This window comes from Pantherophis guttatus, chromosome 4, assembly GCF_059756535.1.
Source record: "Pantherophis guttatus breed Tessera chromosome 4, ASM5975653v1, whole genome shotgun sequence".
NCBI lineage: Eukaryota > Metazoa > Chordata > Lepidosauria > Squamata > Colubridae > Pantherophis > Pantherophis guttatus.
In genome coordinates, this window is record NC_142066.1 from 30,640,670 (window position 1) to 30,659,609 (window position 18,940).

The window sequence follows — 18,940 nt, forward strand, 5'->3', positions numbered from 1 at the left end:
CTTCCTTTCCCGTGAAGTTATTTCTTGAAAACCTTTGTATTTTGCTTGGGGATCCAAGAATGGTACTCACAAGCATCCCATGTGGCCAACAGGTGAGTTTCTTCATTCCAAATGGTCTGTTGCCATATGGACCTTCTTCTCCTCATGTGTCAAATTGTGCTGTCCATATTGCCCCCTTGACTTTTACAGGGCAAATTCCACCAGCGAGCTATTTAGATTGAAGGGAAGGGCATGCAACGGCAGAAGACAGAATGGGGTTAGGAAAGCAATAGAAAAAGAAACCAATTACAGTGTTAGAAGGGTGGCATAGAAAGCCATTTTTCAGTTCAGGTAACTGCATCTAGCCAAGCTTGGTAAGGCAAGGGGAAGCTAAAGCAGCATTATTACTTTGATGGTACACTACTAGGAAATCCAGGGTTGTACTCTCAGCTGGAAAATGGTAAAATCTAGCAAGAAGATAACAAAGGCAAGCCAGCCATCCATCCATCCATCCATCCATCCATCCATCCATTCATTGGTCATCCTTGTAGTTTGCCTACTCCAACAGATTCAGGTATCAGTTTTGGAAGCCATGTTAGGCTGGAAGCTTCCATGCTGCCACCTTCTCAAGTGTGGGGAAGTAGGAGGGGGGATTTAGTAGAGGGGTTGTTGGTAGACATAATTGTCACACATAAATGTCTTACCCATGCCAGGGGTCAATAGGGACACAGTAGGGCAGGGGTTAACTCCAGTACCCACTTGGCCAGCTCCACCCACAGACCACTCCTTACCTGAGTCCCCGCCCACAGGTATAAAAGGTTGGCACACTCCTTCCTGACTCTCACTTCCAGATACAGCATGTGATGTTATATTGAACCTGTAAATAAAAGAGACTTGTTTAAATGATTGAATCGTGTCAGTTATTGGGCCTGATCAATGGATTCTGTAACAATATGGTAGCAGAGGATGGTTATATGGCCCAATAACTCCAGATCACACAACGAGGACACATCACTACCTACGAGATGGCGACACCTCCGAAGCAACGAGAGAGTAACCCATCGGGATCGCCAGGGAAGGTAGAGACCTCAATCGACCCCAAAGCCACCGCAACGGAAGAAAAGGGGGAGGTCAAGAAAGGAAAAGCAGCAGACCATGATGACCGGAAGGAAGAAAGGCTGCGGCTCGACGTCCTACGATTACTAAGGGAGCGAGCCAGTGACAAGAACCTCCTCGCAGACCTGCAGAGCTTCATAATGGACCGTGAGGTGGCGAGGAGCGAGGAAGACTCAGATCCGGAACTCAAGGAGCTGGACTCGGTGAGTGGATCGCCCCAAAAGGACCCCTCAACAGTCACCGAGCCCCGAAGCCCTGCTCAAAATTTGAAATGGCGGCCATCTTTGTCCACGTGGTCGGACAAGATGGCCGACCCCCATCCAATCGGCAGCCAGAATTCAAAATGGCCGGCCCGCGAAAAATGCCCGACCATAAGCGACGAGGAAAGCGACCGGGGTGAGGGGACAGAATCCGACTCGGACCCCAGATACACCCCGACCGAGCGGCAAGTCGATAAGGCCATGAAGACCCTTGCCGCCGCCTTCGGCCCAGGCCTCAAAATCACTAAAGGGAAACCGGAGGGGCCAAAACGAAAGGGGAGGCGAGGAGAGGGGCACTGGGACACCCACCCGAGGGCCACGGATGCCCACGCCAGCACGCCAACCCCCCTATGCACCCCAAGAACACCGCGCCTCCGATCGCCCAGACCGCGCACCCTGGAACGCAGGGACTGGGGCAGCTACCTGCATTCGTCGCCGGGACCCCAACGCCATCAGGATCTTCATTTCGGAGAAGCCGCTGCGGGACGACATCTTCCGGAGCACACCTGGACCCCCAAGACCGAAGCCGAGGCCTACCCGACCGACAGAGGCCTCTACGCCGGAGCCGCGATGAACAGGTCCTTCCACGACGACGGCAGAGCTGAAATGGACTTCGTGCATGCGCTCTTCCGCCTAGAGGAAGAAAAAAGAAAAAAATTACAAAGCGGGACTTTTAAACTACCGGCAAGCGTTCCCATGCCGTACTGCTGCTATAGGCACATAAAGAACCATGGACAGCAGCCTGCAGTAAGTAATTTTACAAATAATGCTGGGAACTTACCAAGTGACTTTCCAAAGTTGAGGATGGATGGGGGCAATATCCTAGAATGGTCACAGCAGCTCCAGGTGGTGTTCCTAAAAGAAAACATGTCACATTTTATTAATGACCCCCCAGAGAGACCATGGACTTTAGAGTTGGACTGTATGCACCATAGGGCATTTTACCTTTTAATTTTTAGCATATCTCCCACTATTTACCATAGCATTGGTCACAACCTTACTGTATCAGAAATCATACAAAAAATGTTTGGGTTATTTTACAGTGAAAGTGTGGCAACCACTACCCAGATTTCCAAAGACTTCTTCTCTGCCAGAGTCAAACCGGGGACCCCCATAAGTGAGCATCTGGTGTCCCTAAACGCTACCAGGGCAGAACTACACCTTAGGGGGGAAGTCATATCAGACCAGATCATGAAGAGTGTAATAATTAACTCTTTAGATCACTCATGGGACAGCTTCTTAGCACACTTAGATACTGTTAGTCTAGGTCTCCTATCCGTTGAGAAGCTGTCTAACAAACTGATCGCTGAAGACAATTTGAAAAGGAGCCGCTCTGGCTCCTCCAGGGAACATAAACATGAAAAGAAAGTAGCCTTCCAGGACAGGCAGCATAGCGTAACAGAGTGCTATAGCTGCGGGTCAAGGGGACATCTCAAGAGAGACTGCCCCAAGAACTACAGAGAGAGAAGTAGACCAGAACATAGATTCAGACAGACAGAGAGACACACTTCTGAGGAGAGGTACAGACGCAGGGACTCTCCCAATCCCAGAGACAGGAGGGGGAACAGGGATAGTTCACGTGACAGCAGAACAGGATCATTGTATGGGATAGGGGAGTGCTCCCACATAACATGTCAGGATGGGGAGGCCAACTCGTGGCTCCTGGACTCTGGAGCCTCCAACCACACGACCTATAACCAAAGTCTGCTCTTCTCATTCACGGAGGAGAACTTTTCAATCAAGGTTGCAAACCAAAGCGAGGTTAAGGTGACAGGCAGGGGGATAGCTACCCTGCCAGGCATAGGGAAAATAGAGGGGGTACTACTGGTCCCGGAGATACCCCACAACATATTGGCCGCGTTAAAACTCAGTGAAGAATCAGGGATTAAGGTAACCTTCGCTGAAGGGAGGGCTCACGTTAGCAAGGGCAGAGAAAGTGTAGGTAGAGTGACAGTCAAGCAAGGGCTACCATACATAACATTCCATGAAAGTAACACACCCAGCATATACACCAACTCAGAATGCACAAAGGACACTGATCAGAACAAAGATGGGGAAGGACAGGTGAATGAGGGAGAGACGGAGAGCGAGGAGAACACGACACATGAGACACACACCACCGAACACACCCAGGGAAGACCATCGATAGACAAACTCATGCATGATGGCTGTGCTCACTTACTACACCGGAGACTAGGGCACGCCAGCTTCCCCGTAGTCCAAGAAATGGCCAACTGTACCGAGGGAATCAAAATAAAGAGTTGTGAAAATTACCTCGAGTGTTCGGTGTGCAAATGTTCTAAATTAAAGGTCAAGCCCAGACCTAAGAAATCCTCACGCGCCTCCAAACAAGTATTCAATTTAGTCCATATGGATCTGGTGGGGCCCCTAAGGCCATCCATCAAATACCAGAAAAGATACTTTCTCACCATCGTAGACGATTATAGTCATTATGGCTTCGTCTACACCCTAAAATGAAAGGATGAGGCCTTCCAAAAATTCAAAGAGTTCTACAAAAGGGTAGAGACTCAAAACAACACCCAAATCAAACAAATCATGACAGACAGAGGATCTGAGTTTCTGTCTAAGGATTTCTCTCATTGGCTCAGATCCAAAGGCGTGCTTCCGTTCTCAGCCTTTCAGAACGGCGTTGTAGAACGACAGAATTCCACGCTACAGACCATGATCAGGTGCGCCTTAGAGGACGCAGGAATTGGTCAACATTTTTGGTCTGAGGCCTTAGTCTACTCGAACTACACATTAAACAGAACCTGGTCCAGCGTAATAGACAAAACGCCATATGAACTCATGTACAACAAAAAAAACCACAAATAGCACACCTACATGTATTCGGCGTAACCGCTGATGTCCATATACCCAAACAGCTGCGCAAAAAAGGGGACAAAGTTTCCAGGAGACTGAGATTCATGGGGTACGAGCCAGGTACCAAAGGCTTTAGATTTGTAGACAATAACGACAGGTTTGTGGTCTCTAGGACAGCGGTATTCCATGAGCAAGTTAACTGGTCCAGAATACACCTCAACGAGGTACCCACCAGGCAGGAGACTAGACCAGACGAGCGAGTACTAGACAAACACGAAACGACAGATAGACAGGAAAGGATGGAACAAAAACCCAAGCGACAGAACATCAAGGTTGGGGAATGGAAAGGGAATCACCCCAAGATAAGTGTAGACTCACTAACACAAAAGGAAGCCAGGTACTTACATGACACCGAGCAAACGACAGATAGGCCAGTCAGAACGACCAGGAACCAATTACCCAGAAGATTAAATGACTACGTGATGCACATACACACGAACCAAATCACACCAAACTCATATGAAGAGATACTGAAACTACCACAGGAGGAGAGATCAAAGTGGGAATCGGCCATGGATAAAGAAATGAACAGTCTGAGGGAGCTAGAGGTCTACACCCCAGCCAAGGTTCCAGAGGGTAAAAATACGATAGGCACCAGGTGGATCTTTAAGATCAAGGACCTAGAAAGTGGTCAAAGCCTGTACAAGGCCAGACTGGTTGCCCAGGGATTCGCCCAGAGATTCCCAGAAGACTACACTGACACTTACTCCCCAACCGTAAGGACTGAAAGTGTCAAGAGTGCCCTGGTTATCGCTTCTCTGCTAGGGCTAGAGGTACACCAGTTCGACGTGCAGACAGCTTACCTGCACGCCAACCTAGACAAGGAAATATACGTTAGGGCACCACACAGTAAAGGGACCAACAGGGGGGACACCTGGCTACTTCACAAAAGCCTATATGGACTGAAACAATCCGGCAAACGCTGGTATGAATGTCTAGTTGAGGTCCTGAAGTCAATGGGGTTTACAGCAACCGTAGCCGACAACTGCTTCTTTACCAGGAGAGAGGGAAATTCACCAGAATACATCCTAGTCTACGTGGATGATATACTTTACATCAGTAAACACGAGGGAAACCGCAACGCCTTCACCAGTAAACTGAGTGAACACTTCACATTAAAGTACCTAGGGAAGATAAACAAATACCTAGGCGTACAAGTCAGCGAAACTCCCAAGGGTTTCCAACTGTCCCAGAAAGAAAAGATAGAAGAAATACTGCACAAATGCAACATGGCAGATGCCAAGGGATGTGAGTCACCCATGCAACCGGACTTCCTAAAAAATACGCATGGTGAATCACCTGAATTTGGAGACAACTCACTATATAGATCAGTCATAGGCTCTCTTTTATATATCGCCAACTGGACTAGGCCAGACATCGCATTACCAGTCAATCTGCTGTCCAGGCATGTAGGCAAACCCACCTTGTACCACTGGGACACTGTAAAGAGGGTACTGAGGTACCTGAAGCAAAGTGCCGATGCATGCCTAGTCCTAGAACCTGAACCGTCCAACGAACCTGTCCTCTCCTGCTACGCCGATGCTGACTGGGCCGGTGACACCAAAAGCCGGAAAAGCACATCAGGATACATATTCTACCTGAACAATAGTCCGGTACATTGGTACACGGGAAAACAAAACTTAGTGGCTACCTCAACCACAGAGGCGGAGTACATATGCCTATCCAAGGCCGCAAACAACCTCATCTGGTTCGACGACCTACTCGCCAGTGTATGGTGCGAACCAGAGTACCCGATAAACATCTACGAAGACAACAAGGCGGCCATAGAAATCTCCATGGCTGACGCGGTAGGGCATATTGACATAAAGTACAAACATGTGAGGCAGCTCTCCAAAATCGGGTTCATAAAGGCCATACACTGCGACACAGAAGAACAGACTGCAGACATACTCACGAAACCACTACAGGGCAAGCAACACTCATACCTAGTATCCAAACTCAATGTCCGCCCTTGGGCACCACTAAAACGATCAAGTCCACAGTCACAGGTCAGGCATTTAGAGGGGGATTTGTCACACATAAATGCCTTACCCATGCCAGGGGTCAATAGGGACACAGTAGGGCAGGGGTTAACTCCAGTACCCACTTGGCCAGCTCCACCCACAGACCACTCCTTACCTGAGTCCCCGCCCACAGGTATAAAAGGTTGGCACACTCCTTCCTGACTCTCACTTCCAGATACAGCATGTGATGTTATATTGAACCTGTAAATAAAAGAGACTTGTTTAAATGATTGAATCGTGTCAGTTATTGGGCCTGATCCATGGATTCGGTAAGAATAATAACATTCTTCCTGTTGGTCAAGGTCAGGGCGATCCGGCATCTGGAGAAGGAGTGGTCGGAGTGCTGAGTAGAGATGGGACGGACGTTGATTGGAGCATGTGATCAACTGAGGAGTGAGGGGATGGTTTTTGGGGTTTTGATTTACTGAGGGAAAACCCGGACCTCTCAGATTCGGGTTTTCCCAGATGTGCCAGTTTACCTATTGTTCTGTCCCCACTTCCCTACACAGGCAAACACACAACCAGGCACGCCTGCCAAGATTTTATTATACAATCAGACTAGAATCCCTTGCAGATAAGAGTTTTGGCAGTAAACTGCGAAATGCCTGCCAAGTCAGTTTTCACAAAAAGTAAGCAAGAGAGAGTTTATCCTCAGTCCGATCCAGTAGCAAAAAAGTAATCCATGAAGCAAGAGTTAGCCAAGGTCCAATCCAAATATATACAAGCCAGATTTCAGGTAACGCGATGTGACTCTCAGGTTTTTAACTTTGACCGTCACAAAGCCTGAAGAGCAATCACACCCACTCTTATTCCTTGTGGGATGTGGCTCAGTGACTCAGCTCAATCTCTGGCCCTCCCACACCTCTTTCGTTGCTGTGCACACTTCTCCCTCCGACGCTGCCTGGGATCAAGCCAGGATTCATCATCCTCGCTCCCTATCTGTTGTTGTTCTGATATGCTTTCCTCCTGGCATATCCCAGGCTGTTCCTCTTGGCTTTCAGATGGAACCTGAGGCATTGCCAGAGAGGAGGGTCCTGGAGAGGGAGGCCTTATCAGTTCCTCCCCATCACCTTCTGAGTCCTCTTCCTCTGTTAGGACAGGCTCGGGAGTCGGAGTCACAACACCTATTGTAGTAAAGAGAACTTTGGAAAATGTTTGCTTCCGTGTCTTTACTTGGAGCGAGGGTGTTCTGGAATGCTGACATCAGGGCATTTAGCAAGGTGTGAAACCCATAAAACATTTGTTTGAAAAAACAAAGCTCCAGAACTGATGTCTTCTACATGACTTGAAAAAGTTTTTATATGTTTTCTGGGACAAGAGGTGCCACTGTGATGGGGACAGGAGGCTGATTTGAAGAAACTACATCTCCAGCTCCCCTCCTTTGATATCATAGCCCACGTGGGGTGGGTGATTTTTAATTGACCCTCCTGGATTTCATGCACCAGAAGGATAATCTCTTTCTGAAGTAGGTTGCCTTGCAAATGCTTGAGTGCCAAGCGCAATATAGAGGGGCCAAGTCTTTAGAGGTGAAAAACAGCACTTTTTTGTCAAGAAAACTAGGTGGATCTCTTGTGTTTCCACCAAGAGTAGATCTTAATTTGAAACTTTACGTTTTATAGAACATAGAATAACAGTGTTGGAAGAGACTCTCTGTTAAGGATATTGTTGTTGTGTTACCAACCAGCAGAGTGTAGAGCACAGAGAAATGTTGCTGAGAGCAATGAATAAGAGATGTGCAAACTGGTTTATCAAAAGCTTACTTTATAGGGAAAAAACAATCTCGTTGTCTTTTAAATCAATCCAAGATATCAGTCCAGTGATACAAAAATCTTCTTACCACACAAACAGTAGTTGGTTAGAACAACAAACTCACTCTGATTCACAAACCACGATGGTAGCAGATCCATCCAACGATGATAGCACAATGGTAGCAACTCCACACACTATGGTAGCATATCATCAACTGAATACTTTACAGTATCTTTCTTAAATACGTTTACAACTAGTGATTATCTAATTACAGCATGACTCAGCATTACAATGAATCAGCAGTAAAACTTTAAAGTCACACAATATATATTCAGTTAAAGTCACAGAACACATATATTGCCTGGACAACTTGTTAGGTTCAAACCATATCCTAACACTCTCAATGTCTTCTAATTCAATCCCCTGCTCAAGCAGCAGACCCTATACCAGTGATGGCTAACCTTTTTGCCATCGCATGCCAAAAGCTGGGGGAGTGCGGGATGATTGCATGCATGTGTGCCCATACCCATAATACTATGTGCCCTGCCCCTCCACGCATGCACGTACAACCCCCCCCACTCCCCTCGCTTTTGGCATGCAATGGCACAGTGGGCCCAGTAGGCCCGTTTTTTGCCCTTCCCAGGCTCCAGAGGCTTTCTAGGAGCCTGGGGAGGGTGAAAACAGCCTTCCCCATCCCCTCTGGAGACCTCCCCCGGAGGCCGGAAACAGCCATTTCCTGATTTCCAGTGGGCCCAGAAGGCCCAAAAATCAGCTGGCCAGAGTGCGTATGCATGCTGGAGCTGAGCTAGGGCAATGCTCACGTGCACATCAATACGGCTCCACGTGTCACCTGTGGCACGTGTGCCATAGGTTCGCCATCACGGCCCTATACTATTCCAGAGAAACGGTCGTCCAATTTCTTCTTAAAAACCTCCAGGTATGAAGCATACCCACAACTTTTGAAGGCAAGTTGTTCCACTGGTTGATTGTTCTCACCGTCAGGAAATTTTTCCTTAATTCTAGGTTGGAGCTCTCTTTCATAATAATCTTCCATCGGTTACTTCTTGTCCTGCCCTCAGGGGCTTTGAAAAAACTAGGTTGATCCCCTCTTCTCTGTGACAGCCCCCTTTTTATAGAAAAGGCTGAAAAAAAGAAAAAAAGAATCCCCACCACCACCACCAATCATATAAAAAAGGCTGAAAACAAAGAAGCTGGAACTGACCACCCTTTCTGAAGGATTTTTTCTGGGGATATTCTACTTAATTTTTCTTCCATTTTTTTTTTTTTTGCTTCCTCTTTGACTCATCCTTTCTCTTCTTGCTATACATGGGGAAAAATTAATTTCATTTGCATTTCAATGTGAATGTAATTCAATGCATTTTGGAGGCAACACACCCACACAGATCATTATTTGAATCCTCAGCTCCCTGAAGTTTTCAATGTGGTTTACTCATGTTTTTAAAATGTAAAATTAGAGGGGAAAGTCTTTCTTGTTTTTGTCTCTTCTTTCCCAATATCTCTATCTTTTTCCTCCCAATTGGTTTATCCTTCTTTTTTGGTCTACTCAGAAAGTGTAGCAGTTTTAGGGACAGCAAACTAGTATTGCCTTTGTACAAGGGGGAAATCTACTTACCTTCCTTTCCGGTTCGGAAGCTCATGCGCGTCACATGTGCGCACACACCGTCTGCACATGCACAAAACCTTCTGCACATGCACAGAAGGTAAAAAAATATTACTTCCTCATTAAAACCAGGAAGTAATGACACCCGGGTGGCGATCGCTTCCAGATCACCGAACCAGGTTTTCGTGGGTGTTAGTATGTAGGTCTTTGGTTATTCGGGTCTTCTCCCAAGTAAAATTGGAAGTGTCTTGGCGATGTTTCGACGAAGTCTCATTCGTCATCTTCAGGCTGGTGTTCTCGGCTTCGTGCTTCCAGGAGCAATGTGAGGGCTCAGAGCACAACCAACCCCCCATCCAATCAGAGCACAGCCAAGTTCCCACCCAATCAGCTCACACCTCCACTAGCAGTTAAAAGGAAGAGACAGCTGCGATCTCACATTGCTCCTGGAAGCACGAAGCCGAGAACACCAGCCTGAAGATGACGAATGAGATGGCATGCAGAGCCCTCTGTGGGCATGTGTGCTGTCGCCAGCTACTCTTCCGGTTTCCAGCGCACACATGCATGTCAGCCAGTTGGTCTTTGCAGGCACCAGAGCGCCGGAAAATGACCTGAAAAATGGGCAAAAAACAGGCTGTTTTCTCGGCCATTTCTGGGCGTTTTTGGGGCTGTTTTTGGGCCATTTTCTGGGCCATTTTCCGTTAAAAATCGTTAAACGCAACTCTGTATTAGTGAATGAAAGGACTTTATTTGGCAAGGAAGAATCAGAAAGAATGAGAACAGGTTTTAACTGGAAAAAGTTTTATACTAAAATAAAGGAGACTAAAGACTGTAAGAAATATATATAACAGAAAAACAGAGTTGGAAGGGACCTTGGAGGTCTTCTAGTCCAACCCTCTGCTCAAGCAGGAAACCTATACCATTTCAGACAAATCTGTCTAATCTCTTCTTAAAAACCTCCAGTGTTGGAGCATCTGCAACTTCTGGAGGCAAGTTGTTCCACTGATTAATTGTTCTAATTGTCAAGAAATTTATCTTTAGTTCTAGGTTGGTTCTCTCCTTGAGTAGTTTCCACCCATTGTTTCTTGTCCTGTCTTCAGGTGCTTTGAAGAATAGGTTGGTTCCCTCTTCTTTGTGGCAACCCCTTAGATATTGGAACGATGCTATCATGCCACCCCCAGTCCCTCTTTTCATTAAACTATACATAACCCATTCCTGCAACTGTTTTTCATATGTTTTAACCTTTATACAGTAGCTGTTGTAAATGAACTCCGTTAATTTAGCTTAATGGAAAGTAAGTCCTGTTTACAAAGGACAAACAAGGCTAGTACATTATAATTGTGCAGCACAATGAATGTCTTTGTTCCTTCTCATGTGTACAGAGCTAGATATGTAGCTGCCAGGGAGTAGGAATCATGAATGCAGAGTGTGACAGTTCAGTCTCCCTTTGCTGAGCCTTTATCATAGCTTTCTCCAACCTGGTGTCCTCTGGATGTGTAGAAGCTACATCACCCAGAATTCCCGGCTGTTATCCATGCTAATGGAGAACTCCAAGAATAAGGAAAACTGGCTGGAAGAACCCTGAAGAAACTCGGAGTACATTTTCAGGTTTTCTCAAAGACTTTGTTTAATTCAAGGTGCCAAGAAATGTAGGAGTTTGGGTGGAGGTACATTAAGGTTGATCTTCTCCAGGCTTGAGTTAACTTATTAGGCCTGTTCTTTCCTCAAAAAACTTTTTTAAAATGTACAGCCCCATAAATGTTTAAAAAACAACCCTCAAAGCAAGGAGAACCTGAATATGACTCCAAAGCAACTTTCTCCAGTCTAGAGCAGAGGTGAAATCCAGCAGGTCCTGATACGTTTTGGAGAACTGGTAGTGGAAATTTTGAGTAGTTCGGGGAACCGGCAAATATCATCTCTGGCTGGCCCCAGGAGTGGGGAGGGAATGGGAATTTTGCAGTATCCTTCCCTTGGAGTTAGGTGGAAATGGAGATTTTGCAGTATCCTTCCCCTGCCACACTCACCAAGCCATGCCCACCAAGCCACGCCAAGCCCACCAAACCACGCCCACAGAACCGGTAGTAAAAAAATTTGGATTTCATCACTGGTCTAGAGGTTCTTTGAAAGATGCAATTCCAGTTCTCTTCACTTTCAGTTGACTGGCCTCAGAAGGGATTAGGAGTTGTGGGAATTAGGAGAAGACAATATTATTTGGAATGGGGAGGTGGTGGTTCTCACCACCTTGTGGTCTGCATGAAACCCTTGAAAGAAGGCATGAGAGATATAGATCATAAATTGGGTGAAGATGGTGGGCTCAGGTCACATATGCATGAACTCACCCACACAGAGTCCCCTGCATTCATCCAGCATTTGCCTTTCCTCAACATACATTGAGATGGCAGGTGAGGAGAATAGCAAGGTTAATGCCTTTTCTCATCCTCATCACCACTGTCCTGTTCATGGTGTGTCAAGAGAATGGATCTCCTTTCTCCCTGAGGTCCTACCTAGACTGTAGGAGCTGCCCACAGCTCCAATTTGCATTGGACAAAAGTGCTTCCATTGGTGCTATTTTCAAACAAAGGGGTGGGACTTCATTTGGCCAAAAATATAACTGTATGTGTGGGTTTGTTTTCCAGGCAGACAACTCCCTCCTGGGTTTTGGGTGGGAGAAAAGGAAGGACACAGGATCTGAAAAGAGCTTGGCAAATTACCAAGATCAACTAGAAGTTGCAGGTTGTCGGGATGTGGGCTCTCTCTGGGGACTTTCTACCTTGGGACTTTCTACCTATCTGATGGCATCTAGTCTTCTTCATCCAGGAGGAAGCTGGCACTCCCTGGTGCTGGTAAGTGAATTAAAAACAGGCAAATTCGAAACCACCTGCTCTTTGGTATGCATTGTATCTTGGATCATTGTATCAAAAGTAATCTACTTCATACCTAAACCAACTGGATCTCTGCATTTAAGGCCAGCATCAGGAGTTGGAAATCGCTGGGCATTCTCCCATATCCACACTCTCATTGGGCATCTCCTGGCTGGACTACTCATCCTCTTCCATTGCTGGCATTGCAGAGAATAGGTAAAATTAGAGAAGAAGAACTTGTGCATTCAGCCCTTTTCCTTAAAGCGATACCCAGCCAGCCTTTAAGAAAAGGGTTGAGCTCCCAACTAATAGAATAGAATAACAGAGTTGGAAGGGACCTTGGAGGTCTTCTAGTCCAACCCCCTGCCTAGGCAGGAAACCCTACACCACTTCAGACAAATGGTTATCCAACAGCTTCCTAAAAATTTCCAGTGATAAGTCCCTAAATGATAGGTAATTAATCTATCATTTAGGGAGTAATTTCCTGTTTCTGCAATTTTTAAATCTAGTTCTTTCCACTTCTGCATTGGCTTGACCTTTTTTATCACCAGAACTTTCATAATTTACACCTCTGCTTCTATGCTTTCCTAATGGGCGAATCGGTGTGAAAATATGATGATGATGATGATGATGTTGATGATGATTTTGCAAGCAATTAAAACAAGATTTAATGGGATTTTTACATGTATGCACATTTGTGAATGTCCATTTCTCCAATGTATACATATAATTCTCTACTTATAGCACTTTACTTAGTGAACATTCAAAATTACAACGGCGCTGAAAAAAAGTTATTTTTGACCGGTTTTCACACTTACGATCATTGCAGCATCCCTGTGGTCACATGATCAAAATTCAGATGCTTTGGAACTGACTCACATTTATGACCATTGGTGTCCCGGGGTCGTTTGATCCCCTTTGATGACCTCCTGCCAAGCAAAGTCAATGGGAGAACCAGATTCACTTAACAACCGTGTTACTAATTTAACAACTGTGTCCAGAAAGGTCATAAAATGGAGCAAAATTCACTTAACAAATGTTTTACTTACCATCAAAAATGGATATGCTTGTATTAATTCTTGCTCCATTAGCAAGAAACTGCATTGCAACATTCAGCAAAGTGTGAATTTGGAAGGGCAACTGACTATATTTGTTTAAGAATGTCAAATTAACTAAATTTTCAGGGAAAGCTGAAAACTCAAAAGACTTTCTCGTACGCCAAGTGATATTACGTGACTATCTGATGTGGGGGTGGAGGGCCACATCCTGATATTTTCCAGAGAATCATTGAACTCATTGAAATGCCTAATTTCTTGAAGAATGACTACATTTATAATGTTGCACAGCTCTCTTATCTGCCCACACATCCCTGCACCCTACTGTGGTTGGGATTTATTTCTGGGTGAAAGGATTTATATTTCAGTTGCTTCAACTAGAAAATGCTTCATATTCTTGTTCATATTGAGAACTGGCTGATGGTTTCCTGGGATTGTTAATTTAAAAATCTTGTCTAGGATGAGGTTAACTATGAGCTCATAGTTGCTCATAGTTGGATTGGGGTTCAGTGAAAATAATAAGGCCTCAATCAAGAAGAAACCATAACTCTTAGGCTATGGAGGAGGAACATCTTAACTCTGCAACTGGATTCCTATATAATGCTACGCAGTCTTCATTTATGCTTCATTGAGCTGAGTAGTTTGTCCCGTACCATGCAAGAGATGGTTTTAATTCAGTGTTATTTATTCTGGTCTTTAGCTAGCAAAACCGTAAGCCAAAGTTTATCCATCATCTCCACTAAGAACGCAGGACATACTAAAACAAATCTAACCAGCGTGTGTTATTACAGGTAGTCCTCAATTTACAAGAATTTGTTTAGTGAACGTTCAAAGTTACGACAACACTGAAAAAAGTGACTTATGAATGTTTTTGATACTTACGACTGTTGCAGTCACGTGATCAGAATTCATCCGCTTGGCAGCTGACTCATAATTACGACATTTGCTAGGTCCCAGTGTCACATGATCCCTTTTTGCAACCTTCGGGCAAGCCAAATCAATGGGGAAGCCAGATTCTCATAACAACCGTGTTACTAATTTCACAACTGCAGTGATTCACTTAATGACTGTGGCAAGAAAGGCATAAAATGGGGCAAAACTCACTTAACAGCTGTCTCACTTAGCCACAGAAATTTTGGGCTCATTTGTGGTCGTAAGTCAAGGACTACCTGTACTATTATGTGTGTAAATTTTTCTCTGTGTGTGTGTCCTTATCCCCTCACGGCCAAAAAAATAAAAAATAAAAATCCTTTTTAGAAAGAAGTATTTTAAGTTTCAAAGGAAACCTTTGGTTAAATTAAACTAAATTATGCTTCCTTTAACACCACTTTCAAGGTGTTGCAACTGCAAACACTCTGCAAGCTAAAGGCATTTCCAGAGTGTGTGGCCTCTTGTCCTCCTAACCAGTGGTGAAATCCAAATTTTTTTACTGCCGGTTCTGTGGGCGTGGCTTGGTGGGCGTGGCAGGGGAAGGATACTGCAAAATCTCCATCCCCTCCCCACTCCTGGGGGAAGGATATTGCAAAATCTACATTCCCACCCCACTCTGGGGCCAGCCATAGGTGGTATTTGCTGGTTCTCCAAACTGCTCAAAATTTCCGCTACCGGTTCTCCAGAACCTGTCAGAACCTGCTGGATTTCACCCCTGCTCCTAACCCCCTAATTTGTTTTGAATGGATTTACACACAATGCAGCTGGGATTAATACTCCCAGAAACAAAACATACGTCCTCGGTGACCAAACAAATAATTCAGTGGGAGTTTAGAGGGAATGCAAATCTTTAGTGCCAAACCCTCCTGTTTTTCTGTCCTGGATTTCTGACAAAGCAGTGAGAACTTCCCACCAAAGCTCTGCAGTAACAGTTCCACGATGTAAAAATAATTTCACCTCCAGAAGATTGGATAAATTTTTTAAAAAGCATATTGCAATGAGTAGAGAGTCAGGAGAGGGATAGGCAACCTGCACTGTAAGCCACCCAGAGTTGCTCTGAATAACAACCTATGAATTTAATAAATGATAAATAAATAAACCCTGAAAATTGCTGTACTACGACTGCCAGCATCTCTCACTACTGATGTCCTGAGGCTTCCAGCAGTTGTCAAACTTCCAGATGTTTGCAACTGTAGCTCCTAAAGTTTCATGAATGGTCTGAAATACCAAGGCTGTGTAGAGACAGCCTATTCCTGGGCTAAAATCAGAAGATAAGAGCTCCTGGGTGCAACAGGCAGAAAACATGACAAGATGAGCTAATTCTACTTTACTGTAAGACTACATTAACAGAATGTTGCCAGTCTGGAGATAAAAGCTTGCTACTATTTTTAACCAACCTGAACAATTAGGGTGGTCCTTCCTAAATTTCTTCCTCTGTCTGTTAATACAGTAGAGACTTCTACCTGTCTCATCTAATTATTTTCTTGGCAGCATTTCTTTCCCTCATCCCCCAAGGTCATCTGCACATTCCATTACAGAATAAGAAACAATGTGTTTGAAAATGAGACTGTTTCCTCTCTGCAGAAGACAGATGCCAGTAAGGGTCAGATTGAGGAATTTGTGATCCTCTAAGTACAGGGAGTCCTCAATTTACGACCACAACCGGACCCAACACTTCTGCTGCTAAGTAAGACAGTTGTTAAACAAGTTTAACAATTGTTAAATCAGTTAAATGAGTTTAACATGATGAGTACAGGTAATCCTCGAATTACAACCACAATTGATCCCAAAATTTCTGTTGCAAAGGGATAAATTTGAGTTTTGCCCCATTTTACGACCTTTTTTGCCACGGTTGTTAAAGTAAGTCACTGCAGCTGTTAAGTTAGTAACACGGTTGTAAGGGAATCTGGTTTCCCCATTGATTTGCTTCTTAAAAGGTCACAAAAGACGATCAGATGATCCACAGACCCTGCAACTGTCTTAAGTACATGCCAGTTGCCAAGCATCTGAATTTTAATCATGTGACTGTAGGAATCATGTGACTGTAGGAATCATGTGACTGTAGGAAAACTGCAATGGTTGTAAGTGTGAAAAAAACAGTCATAAGTCACTTTTTCCAGTGCCATTGTAGCTTTAAATGGTCATTAAATGAACGGCTGTAAGTCAAGGACTACTTGTATTGGGGAACAAAACTTCTGGCAAGCTTTAGCTTTGATCACACCGGCCAGAATCGCTGGGAACTGTAGTTCAGCAACATTTGGAGGTAGGGAGAATCAAGGCTTTAAAATATTCCAGGATTTCCCACCTATTTCTAACACAGCTATTCTTCTAAGATCTTCGGAATCCATTAGATAAATGTAGCTACTGCATCTTACATTTCCACTAAATACTGAATAAATTGGATGAATTATAATTAAAAGCAGTCTTCATTACCAAAAAAATTCGAATCAACATGTTTAAATTCAATAGTTCAGGAAACAATTGAAAATAATGGTGATACAGGTAGTCCTCCACCAAAACCGAGCCCAAAATTTCTGTTACTAAGTGAGACAGCTGTTAAGTAAATTTTGTCCCATTTTATGACCTTTCTTTCCACAGGCGCTAAATTAATCTCTGCATTAATCTTCACGGTTGTTAAGTGAATCTGGCTTTCCCATTGACTTTGCTTCTCAGAAGGTCACAAAAGATGATCACATGACCCTGGGACACTGCAATGGTCATAAACATGAATCGATTGCCAGGCATCAGAATTTTTATCATGGGACCATGAGGATACAGGTAGTCCTCAACATACAACCACAAGGGAGCCCAGAATTTATATTGCTAAGTGAGAAATTTGTTAAGTGAGTTTTGTTTCATTTCACAACTTTTCTCGCCACATTTGTTAAGTGAATCACTGCAGTTGTTAAATTAGTACTATGGTTGTTAAGTGAATCTGGCTTCCCCATTGACTTTGCTTCTCAGAAGGTCGCAAAAGATGATCACATGACCCAGGGACACTGCGACTGTGATAAATATGAATCAATTGTCAAATATCTGAATGTAAACCGTGGGGATGCACAAAAGTGTGAAAAATGGTCATCTTTTTTCAGTGCCGTTGTAACTTTAAATGGTCACTAAACTGCTGTAGGTTGAGAACGGCCTGTATTGTTTGCATGTTTTCTAGGTTCAAGAAAAACCCTCAACAACCAGAAAACAAGAGTATTTTTTTTCATTTTTAAAATTTTTTTATTAATTTTCCAATAAACACAAAATCAAAGACGTACATACAAAAGACGTACATACAAAAATACGAAAATACAAGCAAAAACACATACATACACACACACACAAAAGAATGAAAGAAAAGAGAAAAGAAAAAGGGAAAGAAAGAGAGAAGGAAAGGAAAAAGAAAGAAAAGAAAAAGGGGGGAAAGGAAAAAAAGGAACCCCATTTTTTGCAGAGACAAAAGAGTTATTTTCATTAATCCATGGAAGATCCACTTCTGAGAAAGTTTTAATCCTCTTCTGGGTTTTTATTCCTTGTATTTGTTTGGGAACGTCCTAAGAGAACAGACACTGAATAGAAGGAAGCCATTGCAGGAAATGCAAAATCCTTTCTAGAGTTTACTGTTTGTATTATATTAGATAATTATATTATCTGTTTGTATTATAAACCTTCGCTCATGTCGGTTTTTGGTGGTTATTATTTTATGAAAACAGCCCCCATTCAAGCAAACCGGCAGATGGTCAAATACACCTGGAGAAGCACTTAACAGGTGTGACTCTGTGGCTGTGGAAGGGACGGGTGGTGTGTAAATTTTACACAGCAATCAAGAAAAGGAATTCTATAACGTATTGTAAGTTATGGCCTTGATCAGCCCTACCGCTAGCTTTGCTCGATCATACGGACAAAAAGACATGAGATCTTTTTAAAAAACAAACAGGTAATTCAGTATAAACAGAACAGCCTCCCTACTAAAGTCCTTCAGCCTACTTGAGGGTACTCTATTCCATAATTCATAGGCATTAAAATAGCAACAGGAGTATCTCCACGCATGCAGTAGGACTGAGTCTGAGGTCTCTTTAGAAGAGAGGGAGAGAGAGAGAAACAGAGAGACAGAGAGAGAGAGAGAGAGAGAGAGAGAGAGAGAGAGAGAGAGAGAGAGAGACTGCATTTTAAAAATTAATATTACTATTTTCCACTCTAGAAGACTGACTTCAAGCCTGTCAGCGATGTAGCAAAATCATTGGAGCTGCTGGAAATTATTTTTATTTATTAATTTCGTTTATACTATTTTGCAGTATTGGAGAGACGGAGTTCCTACAGATAATGGCGTTACGATTTTCACAGATGTATTACAGATAGCCCTCGACTTACAATATTTTAGCGACCGAACTTATAGTGGCATTGAAAACAGCAACTTATGACCGTTTTGCACACTTAAGTCCGTTGCAGCGTCCTCATGTCAAGCAGTCCTTGACTT

General features: G+C 44.0%; 1 protein-coding gene across 1 annotated transcript in view; it reads left to right on the forward strand.

The window, feature by feature from the left end:
* Positions 1-1,004: 1,004 nt before the first annotated feature.
* PTPRH (protein tyrosine phosphatase receptor type H) overlaps positions 1,005-18,940 on the forward strand; it is a 60,902-nt gene continuing 42,966 nt past the window's right edge. The window contains exons 1-4 of the mRNA XM_087893552.1: positions 1,005-1,540; positions 3,965-4,136; positions 4,241-5,395; positions 12,266-12,472. Coding sequence (XP_087749678.1) covers positions 1,005-1,540; positions 3,965-4,136; positions 4,241-5,395; positions 12,266-12,472 — 2,070 coding nt within the window. The remainder of the gene's footprint in view (positions 1,541-3,964; positions 4,137-4,240; positions 5,396-12,265; positions 12,473-18,940) is intronic.